Below are 18,337 nucleotides of genomic sequence, written 5' to 3'. Positions count from 1 at the left end.
GTAACAAATTACATCATATAGACAGTTAAAAATCAACATTAAAATACCCCAATTGTAAGAACCCAATATGCAATTAAAAATTTAACGTTTAAAAGACATTTAAAAAACAGTTAGGAGGAATAAGAGAAATTACGATTGAGCCAGGCCAGATAATTGAAAGAGGTGGGTCTTCAGCTGTACACGGAAGGAGCGGAGATCGGAAGTAATCCTGATGTCACGGGGGAGGTCATTCCACAGGGCTGGGCCCATCACAGAGAAGGCTCTGCTCCTGGGTGTCGCCCCCCGGCACTGTTTGGCGGACGGCACCCGGAGAAGTCCCTCTCTGTGTGAGCGAATTGGTCGTAGGGATGTGTGGGGCAGGAATATATAAGGAATATATAGAAGAGTATCATATGTATGGACAAAGAGAAACCGAAATAAGGGGAAAGAAGTGCATTTTCAATGGATGTATATACCAAGGTGGAAACGTTGTACAGAAGGAAATTGCAAAAAAAAAAAAAAAAGTTTTTTTCTCTTTTTCTGGAAAAAAAACTGTTTAAAATTATTTTTTAAAAAGAGGAGGAGGAACGGGGTGCTTAAAACAACTACAGAATCACAGAGTTGGAAGAGACCTTAGAGATCTTCTAGTCCAACCCCTTGCTCAAGCAGGAAACCCTGTTTCCTGCATTACATACAATGCTTGTCCAATCTTTTCTTACAAACCTCCAGTATTGGATCACCCACAACTTCTGGTGGCAAGCAGTTCCACTGATTTAATTGTCCTCACTGCCGGGAAGTTTCTCCTTAATTCCAAGTTGCTTCTCTCCTTGATCAGTTTCCATCCATTGCTTCTTGTCCTGCCTTCGGGGGCTTTGGGGAATAGGTGGACCCCCTCCTCTTCTTTGGGGCAGCCCCTCAAATACTGGAAGACAGCTGTCCTGTCATTCCTAATCTTTCTTTTCACTAGACTAGCCATACCCAATTCCTGCAACTGTTCTTTGTAAGATTGAGCCTCTAGTCCCCTGATGATCTTTGTTGCTCTTCTCTGCACTCTTTCCAGAATGTTCGGTAAAATCAAGATAAAATGGGGTCACAGGATCACAGGAGGCTGCGAATGATCCCAAACATGGCTCTATTGTTGAATAGAATAACAGAGAATAGGTTTCCTTTAGAGGCAGCAACCCCCAAAATGCTTCTCCAAAGGCTACTGACCCAGCTTTATAACGGCACAGTCCAAGACGTTTACCAAGGTCTTGAGGAAAATAAAGCATTCTGGTGTCCTCCAGAATGTTCTGTGTCCGTATCAATGAATTTTGCACTTTCCTACTTCTAAATGTCTAAATAGCTTGAGTTCCACATGTTTTAGAAATCACCAAGATCACCTTAGTGCAGGGATGTCACTCGATTTCATTTGAGGGCCACATCAGGGTTGTGTTTGAACATGGGGTGGGGGCGTGACTGGGGGGGTATGGCCACTCGCTGTCACTCGTGTCAGAAGGCGCCTGTGGTGGCCCAAGCTCTCTGCCAGCGAAAACGGGCTCCCGAGCTCCATTTTCAGCTGCGACAGCCTCCTGCAACCCTCTGCCAGCGAAAATGGAGCTTGGGAGCATCGGCAGAGGCACCGCAGGACGATCCTTCTCAGAGCTAAGCAACCTGCATGCCGCTTCTGGCCCCCGGGCCTTGAGTTTGACACCCCTGCCTTAGTGCATCAACTGGAATAAGTATCTTGGAAAAAAGCATTTATAGTTCTGAAAAACTCTTCTCCTGAAGAATGCCAAAACTAAAGTATGAGTATCCTCAAAGAAGAAAGCCAAGTACTCATGCATAGGTTTCAAAGCTGGGGTTAACTGATCAGGGTTGGGACTTTCAATTGAAATAAATGAAAAGAATTAGTTCTTTGACCTATGCTTCTTTTTAGGCAATCTTTCTCAGCTTTCAGAACACGGAAAATACAACAAATGAATGAGTATTTTGTTTTAAAGGAATTTGCTTGGTCTGATTAGTCTTAGTCAGAATTTGCTTAGTCAGTCTTCCAGTTGAAATAATGTTTATATTGCCAATTCTTAGATAACATGTGATAAAATTAAACCAAACAGTGTTAAGATAATGCATTAATAATATGTTTAACTGAAATACAAAGAATGCAGGCATTCAGTGTGGAAGGAGATAATTATAGAGCTTTTAAAATCACCCCTTCAGCAGCTAACAAATTAGTTCTAATTAAAAAGAAAAAGAAAAAAAACCAAGATAAAATAACAGTGCTTCAGAATGGTAGGATGGTTCTGTTCTTCTCTACAAAATATTATAAACCACAAGAGAGTTTTCAAAATTACAGATAATAAGATTCTAAAGAAAAAGTGGTACCTCCTTGCTTTTATTCCAAAATATGGATGGAGGCCAAAATTAAAAACTCAGTTCCATTAACTTATACAGAGAACATGAGACTTCATGGAACACTGAGAAACCAAATGAAAAATATATCTAGCACAAATTTCTGGCTATACATATTTGAAGTAAATCATTTTCTGCTTCTACTTCTTGGACTTTTCCCGCTGCTTTGAGATTTCAAACCTCACATCAATGCTTGTCAAGCCCAGAGTGAAATCCAATCGAATCCAATCCTTTACTTGTTTATACCTAACAGACAGGATCTTGCCACATTAAAGCTATAGCCTTCGAACCTACTCGATCTATCTGGAGAGTTTCTAGGGTCTGGCTACCCTGAACGTCTTCCCTCCTGTCCCATCCAGCTCAGGGTTGTACAGACTCTTAATCTGGGCCTCTCTCTGGGAAAGCTCTGGGTTGTAAAAAGTCGTGCCCCCTCCCTTATTCTCCAAGTCCACATTACATCACAAAGGTACAGTGGGACCTCGGGTGCCAATCGTAATCCGTTCCAGGACTTTGATCTGCACCCGATTTGGTCCTGACCAGAAACAAGACAAACTGTGCATGCACACACATACAAAAATGGTGTGGCAGGGGAAATTGCCGCAGCTGTGTTTATTCGGCGCCCGAGGATGTGTTCGTGACGTGAGTGAAACATTTAGCAGATTTTTCGGTCAGCACCTGAATTGTTCGGCGTCTGAGCCATTCGGGACCTGAGGTCCCACTGTACTGAGAATGGTGGACGATCCACTCTCTATCCAACCTCTCGCCAGAGACTTCTACCCTTTCTTTTTAAAAGACCTCATGCTTTCTATATTTGGCAGAGAAGAGAGTTGAGAAGGATAAGAAGCAAAACATGGAAACTAATCAAGGACAGGACCTAGGAAAACTAGAATTAAGAAGAAATTTCCTGACCGTGAGAAGAATTAATCAGTGGAACAGAAGTTGCCTCCAGAAGTTGTGGGTGCTCCATCACTGGAGGCTTTTAAGAAGAGACTGGACAGCCACTCGTCTGGAATGGTGTAGGCCCGGGATGGCGAACCTATGGCATGCGTGCCACAGGTTGCACGAGGAGCCATTTGTCAGGGCATGCGAGGCATTGCACTGTCAGCTCCGTTGCGCATGTGTGTGCTGGCCAGCCGACTTCGGCTTTCTTTTGAGGCTCTTTTTTTGCCGTCCAGAGGGTAAAAACGGCCCTATGAGCAAACCAGAAGCCCGTTTCCAAACTTCCAGTTTGTCCATAGGGTCAGTTTTTTGTGCTCCGGAGAAGCTCCTGAAGCCTCCAGAGGGCCTCCGGGAGGCCAGGAGATGCTGTTTTCACCCTCCCCAGATTCCTAGAAAGCCTCGGGAGCCTGGGGAGGACGAAAAAAGCATGCAAAAAGCAAGGAGGGAGAGCTGGTCGCGCACATATGTGCGTATGGGGGTGGCGGTGCGCGCATGCAAGCTGGTGTCATGCGCATAGCATTATGGGTGTGAGCACGTGAGGTTAGCCATCACTGGTGTAGGCTCTTCTGCTTGAACAGGGGGCAATTACCTCCTGTAATTTGAGCTGAATGTGAGTGTGAGACTGTCATCTGGCAAGCGGGTTACATTCACTATATATGCAAAAAAAAAAAAAAAAAAGATCGGTGCCTTTTAGTTTACATAAACCCTTCTCCTTACTTATTAATGTAGAGCTAATAGTAGCCAGACGTACAGAAGCACATAAGAAATAGCTGTATAGGATATGAAACATGGAAAGACAAGAAAATTTCCAATATTTTCTACAGCATATACAACTAGTACAGTCTTTCATTGAAAACAGACATACTGATAACAAAACCAGAAACATTTCTGATTCCTATGTGTTAGTAACAGAGTCCTGACCTTCTATTATTTCTATTCTATTCTACTATTGAACTATCTTGAGAAACACCTTTCTCCATCACTTTTCTGCTGCATGAGATTAAAAACAGAGGGAAATCTCTATTAACCTGGAATATTTCAGCAAAGTTCTGAAACCTTTAAGTTAAAGTTTGCAAGTCATAAAACAACAACAACAACAACAACAACAAAAACTTACCTGGTAGGTGTTGTCAAAGCTGTCATACATGAATCTGGTGATCAAGGAAGTCTTCCCAACTGGAAAAAACCAAACAAGCAAACACATTGGTAACATCCAACTGAATTCTAAGCATCATCCTACTTCAGTTAAGGAAAAGGCATTTGACATGAATCCCATTTTGACAATGATTGTGATTTAGTGACAATTAAATGAGCCATATGGTCCCAAACGTTGAAATATTTTTAGCTTAAGAGCATTTGAACACTTATTGTAACATCTGTCCTCATTACAGTAAGATTCAACTGTCAAAAGCTCTTGTGCTTTGCAACTGTGGCTCCAAGTTGTTCAGTTGAACTCTGGGAAAGAGAGTCTACTAATCCAGGCTTGGCCAAATGCAAGGATCAAGAACAGGGGTCTCCAGACTTGGCAACTTTAGGATTTGTGAACTTCAACTCCCAGAATTCTCCAGCCAGCCAGAATTGAAGAAGCTTCTTGGATGAGAAGCAAAACATTTTAAAGGGGAAAAACAGAACAAGTCAGTCATGTTGGCTTCTGAAAAAGCATCTTTGGGAGTCTCCCCCAACATTAGGTTAGCTCCATCCCTCCTGACATTCTTTGGCTTTGTCACCCATCCTGGGAGTCCCAGAGAGAACTGGAAATATATAGATAGATATCCTCTACTGAGATGGATGTACTTATTTTCTCTCTGCCTAGGGTTTATATAATTTATATTTAACAATATGTCATGCCTGCAAGCCATATTTTCTTTTGGACTTCAGGCCTGCCACAGTTTCTACTGTCTGCTTTCTATTGTGGGAAAATGGGAGGAGAGATTATACAGAGTTGGGTGATATGTAGCCATAACAACATTCTTCTTAGAAACTCAAGGTCATCTTTGTCTATGCACCTGGCCGGAACTGGATGGGGGGAATCTGTCTTCGTGGCAGTGGAAGACTGGACCATGGGATGGACTTGTGGGTATGGGGGCAGGATCGAACTTTCAACTGGGTGGGGAAAACCTGGAAGCTTTCAGATTCTGGTTTTCCCAGATGTGCCAACATGGCTTTTTGAATAAATTGGAACTTTGAGGAATCCTTTGCCTCGGACTCTGATTTAATTTTGGATGCTATTTGGAACCTGACACAATATTTAATTTTAATACTGTTTTTACATTTTTATCATGATAGATGGTATTTGCATTATACTTTATCAGGTTGCTGAGAGCAGCCCAGAGTCACTTTTCTTGTGATGACAGCCATATTAGATAAAAGATAGATAGATAGATAGAAATATAGATGTCAGATAGATGTCAGATAGATAGATAGATAGATAGATAGATAGATAGATAAAGAGTGAGTGAATGAATGAGTCATGAGGAGAAAAAGTAGTTCAATGCAAATGAAAAAGTATGAACAAACAACAAAATTTCATTTGGTTGTCAGTGAAGATTCATAAGCCACCTGTCGCAAAGAGTGAATAAGGAAGCCACTTCTAGTAACTCTTATGAAGTCTTGAATTCACCCCAACGCACTTTGAACTCAATCATTCGAACAGGAGAATGATAACTTCATCGAAGAACTGTTGCGTCTGTTATAAAAATTAGGCCCTTAAATTCCATTAATTCCTTAAGAAAATTAGTAGTAAAAATTGCACTTCATTCCCAACTGGTAGGGTGTATGTTAATATTCTAAAATCCGTGCAAGTGAAGGAGGAAATATGCAGGATTACAACTCTCACCCTCTGCAGCCAATTCCACAATGTAGCAGAATTAATGGGAATTACAATTTTACACAAGCCCTTCATAGAGAAAATACAAGGAGATTCCTGTACAGTATGTAATATTAAATCTGCAGAGGGGCTTAATATTAAAGAAGGCTGAGGCAAGAATTTGCATCCCAGCCATGCTTATGGTGCTTGCCCTTCCTTTCCTATTTAATAACAAAACAAATCACAAAAGTAACAAAAAGGAAGAAATACAACCGTGATCATGACCCTAACCCTAAAAATAAATCAAAGAGAAGATAGCTTTGCATATTGAGTAAACTCAGTGAGATGCACTTGTATCTTTCCTCCAGCTTGCAGCCGAAAAGCCAGAAAATACTTTCCACTTTGATGAAGCAGCCTTTTGTTCAAGTCTGCTTCAAGCGATGCTGCATTTCAGCCAAACTGTATTTACTGAGAAAAAAAACAGAGGTTTATCATCCACAATAGGCGGCAAGGATTATATTTCACACTTCAAACTAACAAGCATGGTACACATGACTTAACTCTGCAAGTCCCAAGTTCGTGTCTAAATAAACTAAATTTAGTTGTGTATTTATGAAAGTGAGTGCAGGAAGCTTTTAAAAAAAAAGCTATTTCCGGTACACCAGGCTTCTGCCTACGTAGATTTAAGCAGTCAGGAACATCATGTACTGCGAGCAAAGCAAGAGGACCGATTCCTGCTCAAAAGCACGATCTTGTTCACAAATGTGCTGTTGGAGAATTTCTCACACAGTAAAGACGTAAATTGACAAAGCTGCTAACCGGGGATTGGGAGCAAATGAAGAACCTTTCTGGACAAGACGGGGGCCCCTGTTAATCTGTTCTCTGTTAAAATAGACTCATATTCAAGAGAGGGTTACAACAGGAGTCATTCACTTACTGAAAAAAGATGTATCTTTACCATACAATGGACCTAAGCCATTTAGAACAGGGGTCACCAACCTTTCGGACCTCAGGGACCATTAAATTCATAATTTTAAATCCTGTGGACCACTAATATGAATTTTTTTAAAAGGTAAATAGTATTTCGTGCAATATAAAAAATGCCAGGGTTCCAAATAGCATCCAAAAGTAAATCAGAGTCCAAGGCAAAGTATTGCTCAAAGTTTCAATTTATTAAGACAGCCATGTTGGAACATCTGGGAAAACCTGAATCTGAAAGCTTCCCGGTTTTCCCCACTCACTTGAAAGTTCAAGATCTTGCCCCCCACACCCACAAGTCCATCACATGGTCCAATCTTCCCCATTCAGTTCCGGTCAGGTGCAGAGATGCAAAGACAAAGGATGACCTTGGCTTTCTAGAAGGAATTTTGTTATGGCTACCTAGCATCTAACTCCGTACAATCCCGCCTCCCATTTTCCCAATAGAAAATGCATAATAGAATAATAGAAAGTGTGGCAGGCCAAAGATCCGAAAGAAAAGATGGCTGCAGGCCTGACAAAAAATGCAAATAATTTTTCTTGCGGACCCACTGGTTGGTGACCGCTGATTTAGAGGTTTAAAGGGCAGTGTATCAACACCGTAACTTTTCCCAAAGGTGCTTTTTTCCAAAGAAAGCTTCTTGCATGAGAAGTAAAATGTCAACTCTGAAGCAAACTAGGCTGAAGCCATCTTTTGAACCCTCGTAGTTGCCATGACCTTGCCATGACCTTACCCGTACAGTGTTTGGAAGCCGTACGGGTCTGGATGGGTGACAACCGACTCAAACTCAACCCCTCCAAGACGGAGTGGCTGTGGCTTCCGGCCCACCGGTTCAACCAGCTAATTCCAACACTGGCCATTGGGGGCGAGCAACTGGCCCCCATGGAACGGACGCGCAATTTGGGCGTCCTCCTGGATGCCCGGCTGTCCATGGATGACCATGTGGCAGCCGTGGCGAGGGGGGCGTTCCACCAGGTTCGCCTGGTGCGCCAATTGCGCCCCCTATTGGACCGGGATGCCCTTCGCACAGTCACTCACGAGCTGGTGACGTCCCGCCTAGACTACTGTAATGTTCTCTACATGGGGCTTCCCTTGAGATGCACTCGAAGACTGCAGCTGGTCCAGAACGCGGCCGCGCGGGTGATTATGGGGAGTACGAGATACTCCCATATAACACCTCTCCTGCGCGAGCTGCACTGGCTTCCTGTGGTCTATCGGGTGCGTTTCAAGGTATTGATTACCATCTTCAAAGCGCTCCATGGCACAGGACCTAGCTACATGCGGGATCGCATCCTGCCCCATACATCCCTACGACCAATTCGCTCTCACAGAGAGGGACTTCTCTGGGTGCCGTCCACTAAGCAGTGCCAGAGGGCGGCGCCCAGGAGTAGGGCCTTCTCTGTGATGGGCCCAGCCCTCTGGAATGACCTCCCCCCCCCGACATTAGGATTACCACCGACCTCCGCTCCTTCCGTTCAAAACTCAAGACCCACCTTTTCCAACTAGCAGGCCTGGCTCAACCATAGCTTCATTTTATTCCTCCTGGCAATTTTTAAACTTGTAATTTCCATTGGGGTTTTAATTTAACTTATTTTAATATTTCTATGTTATTATAATATTGTATTGTGTTTTATACCTCCTCCGTACAATGTGCAATTTTATAATATGTGTTTTATTTATTGTATGCCGCCCCGAGTCCCTTTGTGGAGAGGGAGCGGCTAACAAATTTAATAAATAAATAAATAAATAAAAACCTTGCGGAGGAGAGAGGGTGGTGGTGGTGGAAGTAACAGCCTACCAAGTAGTCAAAACAAAAAAGCTTTCTCATGGGAACCAAGGTCCAATCTACAGGTGGCAGTTGAAGGAGGCGGGAAGTTGACCAAGGAGGCTGCCAAACGTCCTAAATGGGCAATGAGACCTGTGACAATAGGGGAGGGGATCAATTGCCATTTTATTTTTTGTCATAACTGGGGGGAAAACTTTCAGAGTTGTGTTTCATTGGCTGTGCCGACTTGATGCAGCCAATAAACATGGTCTTTGAGGAATCTGCCTGCCTCGGAATTCTGCTTTTGATGGGTGCGTTACTCGGAACCCTGACACGAAATGTTTTCAAAGGGGAAAAAAAACCAAGAATATCCAGTTGCCTTTTGGAGAAAACCCCTTCAGGACAACCATGACCTTAGATGATGGGAGAATCTCCACAAACAATACCTTAACTTGTGACTGCACAGTGCAACAATGCAACAGCTAAATCTTCAGGGAGACAAGTTTCTCTCTCTCTCTCTCTCTCTCTCTCTCTCTCTCTCTCTCTTTCCCGACAATGGAATGTGGAAGAGTATGATTAAATCCATGATTAATAAAAGAGATAAGGAACCTTAGATTTGCATTACACTGAAAAATAAATAAGAATAAAACTTCAAACTACTAAGTACCAGAAATCATTTCACTTATTTCTACTGAAATAGCAGTATAGGTAATCCCAAAGGTTCCTGGCCTTTTCTGAGCTTGCTTGTTTTTCTTGCAGACATTTCATTACTCAAACTAGGTAACATTATCAGTGCAATAAGGGCCCCTCATTTCAACCCCGAGCTACAAATATTCACCTTTATTAGTTCCAAAGGTGCTTTTCAAAAGGCAACTGAACTGAACTGAACAAGCTTCTTGGATGATAAGATACAAAAGGTTGACTAGGAAAAAACTAAGAAACTCCACTTGTCTTTTGGAAAAGCACCTTTGCACTTTGCTTGTCAAATGGTCCCAAGAGAGGATCATATAAACCCAGGACGCTGCAACGGTCATAAGTACATGCCAGTTGCCGAGCATCTGAATTCTGATCACGTGACCATGGGGATGCGGAAATGGTCGTAAGTGTGAAAAACGGTCATAAGTCACTTTTTTCAGTGCCCTTGTAACTTCAAATGGTCACTAAATAAACTGCCGCAAGTCAAGGACTACCTGTATAATATATTGTCTTCTTCGCTGACAGAAGGAAGATTTTAAGGAGAGATTGCACCCACCTCACTGGAAGAGACAGAAATATTTTCTCGTGTCGGTTCTGAGTTATGCAGAGTGCAGAGTCCGGTTGACAACAAAATGATTCATTTTAATGTATGCCGATTAGTGTACATTCAAAGTGACCATAAAGTTATTCTGAGTTCACCTCTTTTGACCTGGTCTTGCCAACCCTGAGGAAGGGAGCACCATTTCCTGGCTAGCTGACGGGTCATTGGGTATCTCCATTAGCGTTGCTAAATGTGTCACTCTTCACTATTAAGGGCCCATTCATTTAACGCTTCAGTTTTAAGCATCCATTCCGTTACCCCTTTCGGTGATTTATAACAGATCATTATACTATCTGTCCATAACATTAAACACCTCTACCAAAGGACTCCTGCCTTTATGACAACGTGTCCCTCAGTACCACTGTAAGGAGAAGGAACAATTGCTATTGCCCTGTAGATGCAGGGCCCATGGTTTTTTTAAGCTGTTTAATTTGGCTAGATACCGCATAAAACCTCTATAAGCATTCTCTTTTAATGTTTTTACGAGCATAGAAATTGTTTGGGCTTCTAAGAGCCAGGCTGGTCAAGGAATCTTAAAGGTTGCAGGCTGGACTGGGAAGTTAAAAAGAACATTTGGGGGAAAAGCAGTGGAAAATCATTTCTGTGATGTCGCCAAGAAAACTGCATGGGTGAATCAGGTATTCACTAGGAAATGAGATGGGGGCCTTGTGGGGGGGCTTTATCTTTTTATGGGTCATGGCAGAGGCCTGTAAAGTCTAGAAAAGGGCAAATCATATCCCTAGTATTCAAATGGGAAAAGAATGACAGACCATTCTGATAAGCAAGCTATACAGGTAGGAGTCACATGATATGAGATTTAAATAAATCTATTCAAATAGCCATCGCAGCAGAGTATACCTTACCCTTTCCCCTAGCTTTCCTGGCTTTTATTAAGCTAACAGATTTTTAATTGTGAGAGGGGGTATGTTCTTAATTAAGATTAAGAGCAAATAAAGCCCCTTGTGAATGTGCCCCAAGAGACTGCTTAAAAACCGCCTAGAGCTCAATTTAATCTGGTGGCAAATACCTAGCTGCTAAGTAATGCTGGAATCAAATATATAAATCAATATACAGAAAAAAAAACCCATCAAAGAAAGAAATACTGAGGTTTTTTACTTTGATTCAGATGATTCTTAAAATAAATGGAAAACTGAAACCAGAACTTTTAAATCTTATATGCATAAAGATGGAAAACTCATTAATTCCCACAATAGAAGAATAGATGGTAAAGATGATAGAGATAGTAAAACTGGCTGTTTTCCAGAGGAATTTTGCAGGATTAGCCAGGATTGGGCATTGTGATGTCCAATTGGCCTCGAGACAGAGTTAATTTGAAGCCACACCTCTGTGCTCCTTGCTTCTGGTTCCCAGTTTCAACTCTGTCTGGCCAAAGAAAGACAGGTTGCTTTTGGTTCCTGATTCTTCCAAAAACAATCCAGTGCCATCCTGCAAATTCCTTCTCCCTGCCTTCTTCCCCTTGCCTCCATCTGATACCTGGAAGCCTCCCCTTGGTGTGGCTCGCTCCCGGCTGCCGGTAAGGGATTTAAAAGTTGCTTCTTGGGGCTTTATTGAGGCAGGATGCCATTACGGTCAAGTGTGGCCTTACCAAGGCATTATTATAAAGTGGTATTAACCCTTCATGTGATCTTGATTCTGTCCCTCTGTTGATGCAGCCTAGAACTGGGTTGGCTTTTTTGGCAGCTGCTGCACCCGGCTGGCTCCTATTTAAATGGTTGTCCACTAGGACTCCAAGATCCCTTTCACGATTACTACTGTTGAGCCAGGTACCACCTATACTGTAGCTGTGCTTATTTCTTGCCTAAATCTAGAATTGCCTAAATGTCCATTTTTAATTGATATGAGATGCTTTAGAAGACAACTGTTTGAAAGATGCCATAGCAAGTAAAAGTAGTCCCTGACTTATAACCATTTGTTTGGTGACCGTTCAAAGTTATAATGGCACTGAAAAAAGTGCCTTATGACCATTTTTCACACTTACAACTTTTGCAGCATCCCCGTGATCACATGACCAAAGTCCAGATGCTTGGCAACGGACTCGTATTCATGACGGTTACCATGTCCTGGAATCATCTGATCCCCTTTTGCAACCTTCTGACAAGCAAAGTCAATGGGGAAGCCAGATTCACTTAACAGCCGGGTTACTAACTTAACTGCAGCAACTCACTTAACAACAAAGGTTGCCACCTTTGTGGCAACAAAGGTCATAAAGCGGAGCAAAATTCACTTAAATGTTTCAGTTAAAAGCAGAAATTTCGGGCTCAATTGATTTCGTAAGTCGATGACTTCCTGTATAATAGCAGCCACAAGTTTTGCTTAAATCTTTTGATTGACCAAATAATATATTAATTTCTCTATCACTTTAGGGTGTTTTTCTATTTAGAGTAAGACCCCCGCCCTCAAAAAGCCCCATGTTTTAATGCGTCAATTCTCTAAGCAGCCCTCTAAACTGCCAAACTAAGACAAAGACTTTTTAAAAAGCAGTGCAGGCCATTAGCTAAGAATATAAGATTAAACCGGATGAAGGAAACCATCATGAATATTTATGACTGTCTGGTGGGGGGAAAAAAAGCCATGAAAGGAAGCTAACTGAATAGCCCGAGATGGCATGAAATAAGCCGAAGTGATGTGTACCTAACAAAAGAGCATTCTCAAAAGAGAAAAATATTGTGCCGATAAAGGAGAATATTTGTAGCTCAGGGTTGAAATAAAGGGTCTTTGGTGCTCTCTGGGCCAAGCTGTTTTCTTACAGACATCTCATTTCCCAAACCAACTAACATCATCAGTCCTTAGTGCCTAGGCTGGAGTTAACTGGCACTGCTATTTCTTTCTACGGAAAATTTAAATGAAAAGAAAAATCCTTGATTCTCAGCTATTTTTTCCATCCAATGAAAAAGGGAGAAAAACACTTGTTTTGAGTTTTCATTGTTCCTTTAAAAAAAGAACACCTGACGGGGTGTGAGTTCTGTTCAGATAGAAAGCCAGGTATTTAAAATGTTCCAGCAGCTGGTGTTGTTTTGTTCCAAGCTCAATAGCCAGTTTTTTAAAAAATTATTTCTTCTACAGCTACAACAGGAAAACTGTCTTCCGAGTCTTCGTAAATCAGCAGCAGCATACATTCAAGCAACGCCACAAATGGAATTTCATAAGCTCACTGCTTGCTGAATTAATTAAATTTGTCTTTTCTTTCTTTCAATTAAACACTCAGCACGACTAATAGCAATTACATAAGAATAAAGAATATAATTAGACGAAGAAGAAATTTCAAATTGGTACCATTAGACTCAAAGCTAACCATTAACTGAACAATTAAAACAAACGGAAAAAAAGAAAAATATTGGCTTTGTTTTCCTAAATGCTAGAAGAGTGGAGGCCAAGGCCACCTTCTTAGGGAGTACATGATATATACCTCCTTAAATAAATGAGATGCTTGATCAAATGGAGGAGGGACTTCAAAAAAAGGCCCCTAGATATAAATACAGAGGGAAAGATGATGGTCCCTCAGTCAGGCCCTAAGCTCGTCATGGCGAACCTTTTTCCCATCGTGTGCCAAAAGCGGGAGGAGCGCATGCCCACACCCATAATTCTATGTGGCACACCCCACGCGCATGTACGTGTGACCCCCACCCTCCCCCCGCTTTTGGAGTGCGATGGATCTGTTTTTGCCCCCCCCCCCCAGGCTCCAGAGGCTCCCGGAGGTCCTCTGGAGGCTTCAGGAAGCTTCCCAGAAGTTTGGGAATGGACTTCCGGGTTGCCAGTAGGGCCGTTTTTCACCCTCCTTAGCAAAAATTAGAAAAATGGGCCAACCCGCAAACTAGAAGTCCATTCCTGAACATCCAGTTTGCGTGTTGGTTTTTTTTTTTTTTTTTGGCGAAAAACAGTCAAAGATGAAGGCCGAAGTCAGCTGGCCAGCGCATGCACGAGCCCTGGAGCGCATGCCATAGGTTCACCATCACGGCCCTAAGCCACACCACCATGAGCTGGTTATTTTTATTTTATTTTTTAATTTATACCACACCTTTATTATTTTCATAAAAACTAACAAAGGTGTACCTACCTACCTAATATTCCTTCCTCCTCCTATTTTCCTCACAAGCACAGCTCTGAGAGGTGAATTGGGCAGAGAGAAAGGGACTGAACCAAGATCACCCAACTGGCTTTCATGGCCAAGGCAGGACTAGAACTCATTGTCACCTGGTGATTAGCCTAAAGTCACCCAGTTGGCTTTTGTCCCTAAGGCAGGACTGGAACTCACCTTCTCCTGCCTTCTAGCCTGGTGACTTCATCACTTGATCAAACTGGCTCTCAAACTGGTTATACAGAGGACACCTTTCTATGCAAGTGTTAACATGATGCTGATTTCTAGCCCTGCATAACTTTCCCACACTTCAATCCAAATTACGGGCTAATCTCAACACCATCATCATCACCATTCTAATTTTTTTTTAAAAGCCCTGTAGTTTTGGTCACCACGATGTAGAAAAGATGTGGAGAAGAGAAGAGCAAGAAAGAGGATTAGGGGACTGGAGACTAAAACATATGAAGAACGGTTGCAGGAACTGGGTATGTTTAGCTTAAGAGAAAGTAGAACTAGGGGAGACATGATAGCAGTCTTCCAATATCTCAGGGGTTGCCACAAAGAAGAGGGAGTCAAGCTATTCTCCAAGGCACCTGAGGGCAGAACAAGAAGCAATGGGTGGAAACTAATCAAGGAGAGAAGCAACTTCGAACTGAGGAGGAATTTCCTGACAGTGAGAACAATTAACCAGTGGAACAGAAGTTGCCTCCAGAAGTTGTGAATGCCCCAACACTGGAAGTCTTAAAGATGTTGGATAGCCATCTGTCTGAAACAGTATAGGGTTTCCTGCCTAGGCAGGGGGTTGGACTAGAAGACCTCCAAGGTCCCTTCCAACTCTGCTACTGTACTGTATTCTATTCTATTCTATTCTATTATTTCTTATTCTATTATTCTAATCTGTTCTTTCTTATTCTATGTCTTATTCTATTCTATTCTATTTCCTATTCTATTCTATTCTATATTCCATTCTGATTTCATTCTATTCTATTAATTATTGTGAATGCCCCAACACTGGAAGTCTTTAAGAAGATGTTGGATAGCCATTTGTCTGGAACGGTATAGGGTTTCCTGCCTGGGCAGGGGGTTGGACTAGAAGACCTCCCAGGTCCCTTCCAACTCTGCTATTGTATTGTATTGTATTGTATTGTATTGTATTGTATTGTATTGTATTGTATTGTATTGTATTGTAATGGATAAATAAGAAGGTGGGTAAGTGTGGATATGTCAGGAGTGGGTAGTCAGGTCTAATGGTTGCTTTTTTCATTGACCAAAGCAGCAATGAAACCCAGCGTCTCCCTCGGTGACTGAGCAGCACTCTCTGGACAGGCACTGCTTTCTTCCATAGTATAGGTAGTCCTTGACTTATAACCAAAACTGAGTCCAACATTTCTGTTGTCAAGCAAGACAGTTGGCAGGGAGTTGTTGGGAGACAAGTATAACAAGTAAGTATAACAATCTACTCTTATTGAAGAAGCAACCTAGAACTAAGGAGGAATTTTCTGATAGTTAGCACAATTAACCAATGGAAGGACTTGCCTCCAGAAGTTGTGACTTCTTCAACACTGGAAGTTTTTAAGATGATGTTGGACAACCATTTATCTGGAATGGTGTAGGGTTTTCTGCCTGAGTAGGCGGTTGGACTAGAACAGCGCTCACCAACCTTTCAGACCTCACGGACCACTAAATTCATAATTTTAAATCCTGTGGACCACTAATATGATCTGCCTAATGACTGGCTGGCTGGGCGTGGCCAACCTGATGTCACTCACATTGAGGGGCACCTTACTGGCCTCTATTCACTCCTCCCCTCCCCTCCCCTCCCAGTCACTCCTCACCTACCCGCCCGGGCTCCTTAGGGCCCCAACAGGAAGCAGTTGCTGGAGCTAAGCAGCCACCAGGAGAAAGAGTTGCCAAAACAGTTCAGTTCAAATGGGATCTGACCGAGAAGGAGGCTCAGCAGAAGCACCTCATTGAGGACTAGGAGCATGGGTTTTCCAAGCAGAGGGAAGGCCTGCAAGAGTGCATGGCCAGGTACCGGTGCCTGGAGGCTCAGTGGGCTGAGAGGGTCGGCCAGTTCCAGGCCATGATGCAGTCCCACTGGAACAAGGCCTTCTGGCTCTTTGCCACCAGCAGCACTTCCCTCCAGCCTTCGTCCAAAACCCCACACCAGGACGCCAAAGCAGACCCCAAGTCGAAATTTCTGCCTCCCCTCCGACCCTCACAAAAAGACTCCGAAGGGGGAGATTCTCTGCAGCAACACAAACGTTCATTGCACGTATCCGTCCCAGGGGGTGTAGTTTGAGGACCCCTGATTTAGTGCAATATAAAAAATGCAAATAATTTTTCTGCAGATCGCCAAAATTTTCTCGCGGACCACCAGTTGGTGACTGCTGGACTAGAAAACCTCTATGGTCCCTTCCAACTCTGTTATTCTATTCTAAGACCTGTGTAGTGCACAACGTCCTCATCCCCCAGACAACTTTCCGCCTGCCTATCTCTCAACAAGGCCTCCTAGATGCAGCCCCGTTCGAGGCACTGGCATCTTATTGACTGTGTCCTTGTCGGAAAAAAAGACGGGCAGGACATGAGAGCGACCAAGGTCATGTGTGCCGCTGATTGTTCACAGTTCACAGGTTCCTTTTGTCTCCAAAATGAAGCTCCACATCAGGCCAAAGAGGCAACCGCAAGGAAAGAAGGCCATGGGAAGAATTAATTAAGCCCAGCCCAGCTTCGGCACTGGCTGAAGATTTAGAAACTAAGCTTGCTGACCTACATCTTGCTGGCAGTGCCAAAGACAACCAGGAATGCTTCAGGGATATTGCCCATTCATCTGCACTGAAGATGCCAGGGCATTCTCCTCACAAGAAGCCTGACCAGTTCGATGAGAATGGTGAGAAGATACGGGCTTTAGCTGTTGAAGAGCATCGCCTTTGTCGTGTCCATCATCATCAGCCACCGAGAAAAATGCTTTTGCTATTGATTGTAAGATAGTCTAGAACAGGTGTCTCCAACCTTTGCAACTTTACGACTTGTGGACTTCAACTCCCAGAATTCCTCAGGCAGCTTTGCTCCAATTTCAGAGAAGTGTCATGAACTCCATACAGCCTTTGTTGATCTCACGAAAGCTTTTGATACGGTCAACCCACAAAGTCCTGTCACATTGATTCAGATGGTACAGTTCCGTGAAGGCATGAGGGCCAGCATGGTGGTGGATGGCAGAGAATTCTCGGAGGCTTTCCCAGTCACCAATAAGCGGCTTGCACCCATATCGTTCAGCATGATGTTTACTGCGATCCACTGAGGGACGCTTTTCAGGGCAGTGATGTTGGAACTGGCCTGAAGTATAGAGTAGATGGGAAACTCTTCCAACTGACGGGACTTCAAGCTATTCTCCAAAGCAGGCTGTGGCTAAAAAGTATTTAGATAATTTTTTAAAACCCAAACAGCCAAGTATATTTTAATATTTTAGTCCTTCCTTTCATTTATGTTCTGATATATTGAAATACTGTGTAAAGTCTTGTACTCCCAATTTGGTCTACAAGCAAATAATCGGCAATCCTTATACCAGAAGAATTTAAGAATTCATCATCAAGCCTTTATTTAATTTCAGATTTCTTGCCTTGGCAGGATGTTATCAGTAACCATGGAAATATTGAGTCTGCTTTCAAATTGACTTACATAACATGTCAATTCCAAGTCCATAAAACTTAGCTAATCATTCACGATAAGCTACATTAAAATGGGAGGGGGTTTTCTTTTTTTCCCCCCATTCCAGTAGAAAACTCTTTCAGGAGCATAGAAATTAGATTATAGCTTTAGTAGTAGGCAAAATGGGTAAACATCCAGGGAAAGGAGAATGTTGCTGATGCTGGAAAACATGACGGAGATGATCTAAAATGAAATATTGAGAGAACGTATTGTGAATCATGGATCCTCCTATCAGGTCATCCTGTGGAAGACGACAGAAGAACCTATATAGGCCTCGGGCAGCATAAACAAAGGGACCAAAAACACTTCTCTCATACAAAGACAAAAGCCCAGAATACATTACAAAAGCCCAGAATAAATACGACACTTCTTTTCAA

General features: G+C 42.7%; 1 protein-coding gene across 2 annotated transcripts in view; it reads right to left on the bottom strand.

The window, feature by feature from the left end:
• The window catches only part of RAB6A (RAB6A, member RAS oncogene family), a 54,516-nt gene that overhangs the window by 19,768 nt on the left and 16,411 nt on the right, over positions 1-18,337 (bottom strand). For both annotated transcript variants that reach the window (XM_081952903.1, XM_081952902.1), the window contains exon 2: positions 4,427-4,485. In XM_081952903.1, the coding sequence (XP_081809029.1) occupies positions 4,427-4,485 (59 nt within the window). The remainder of the gene's footprint in view (positions 1-4,426; positions 4,486-18,337) is intronic.

Source organism: Natrix helvetica, assembly GCF_964273705.1.
Source record: "Natrix helvetica genome assembly, chromosome: 4".
Classification (NCBI taxonomy): domain Eukaryota; kingdom Metazoa; phylum Chordata; class Lepidosauria; order Squamata; family Natricidae; genus Natrix; species Natrix helvetica.
The sequence above is the reverse complement of the archived record's forward strand: the minus strand, read 5'-3'. Positions and strand labels throughout refer to the sequence as shown.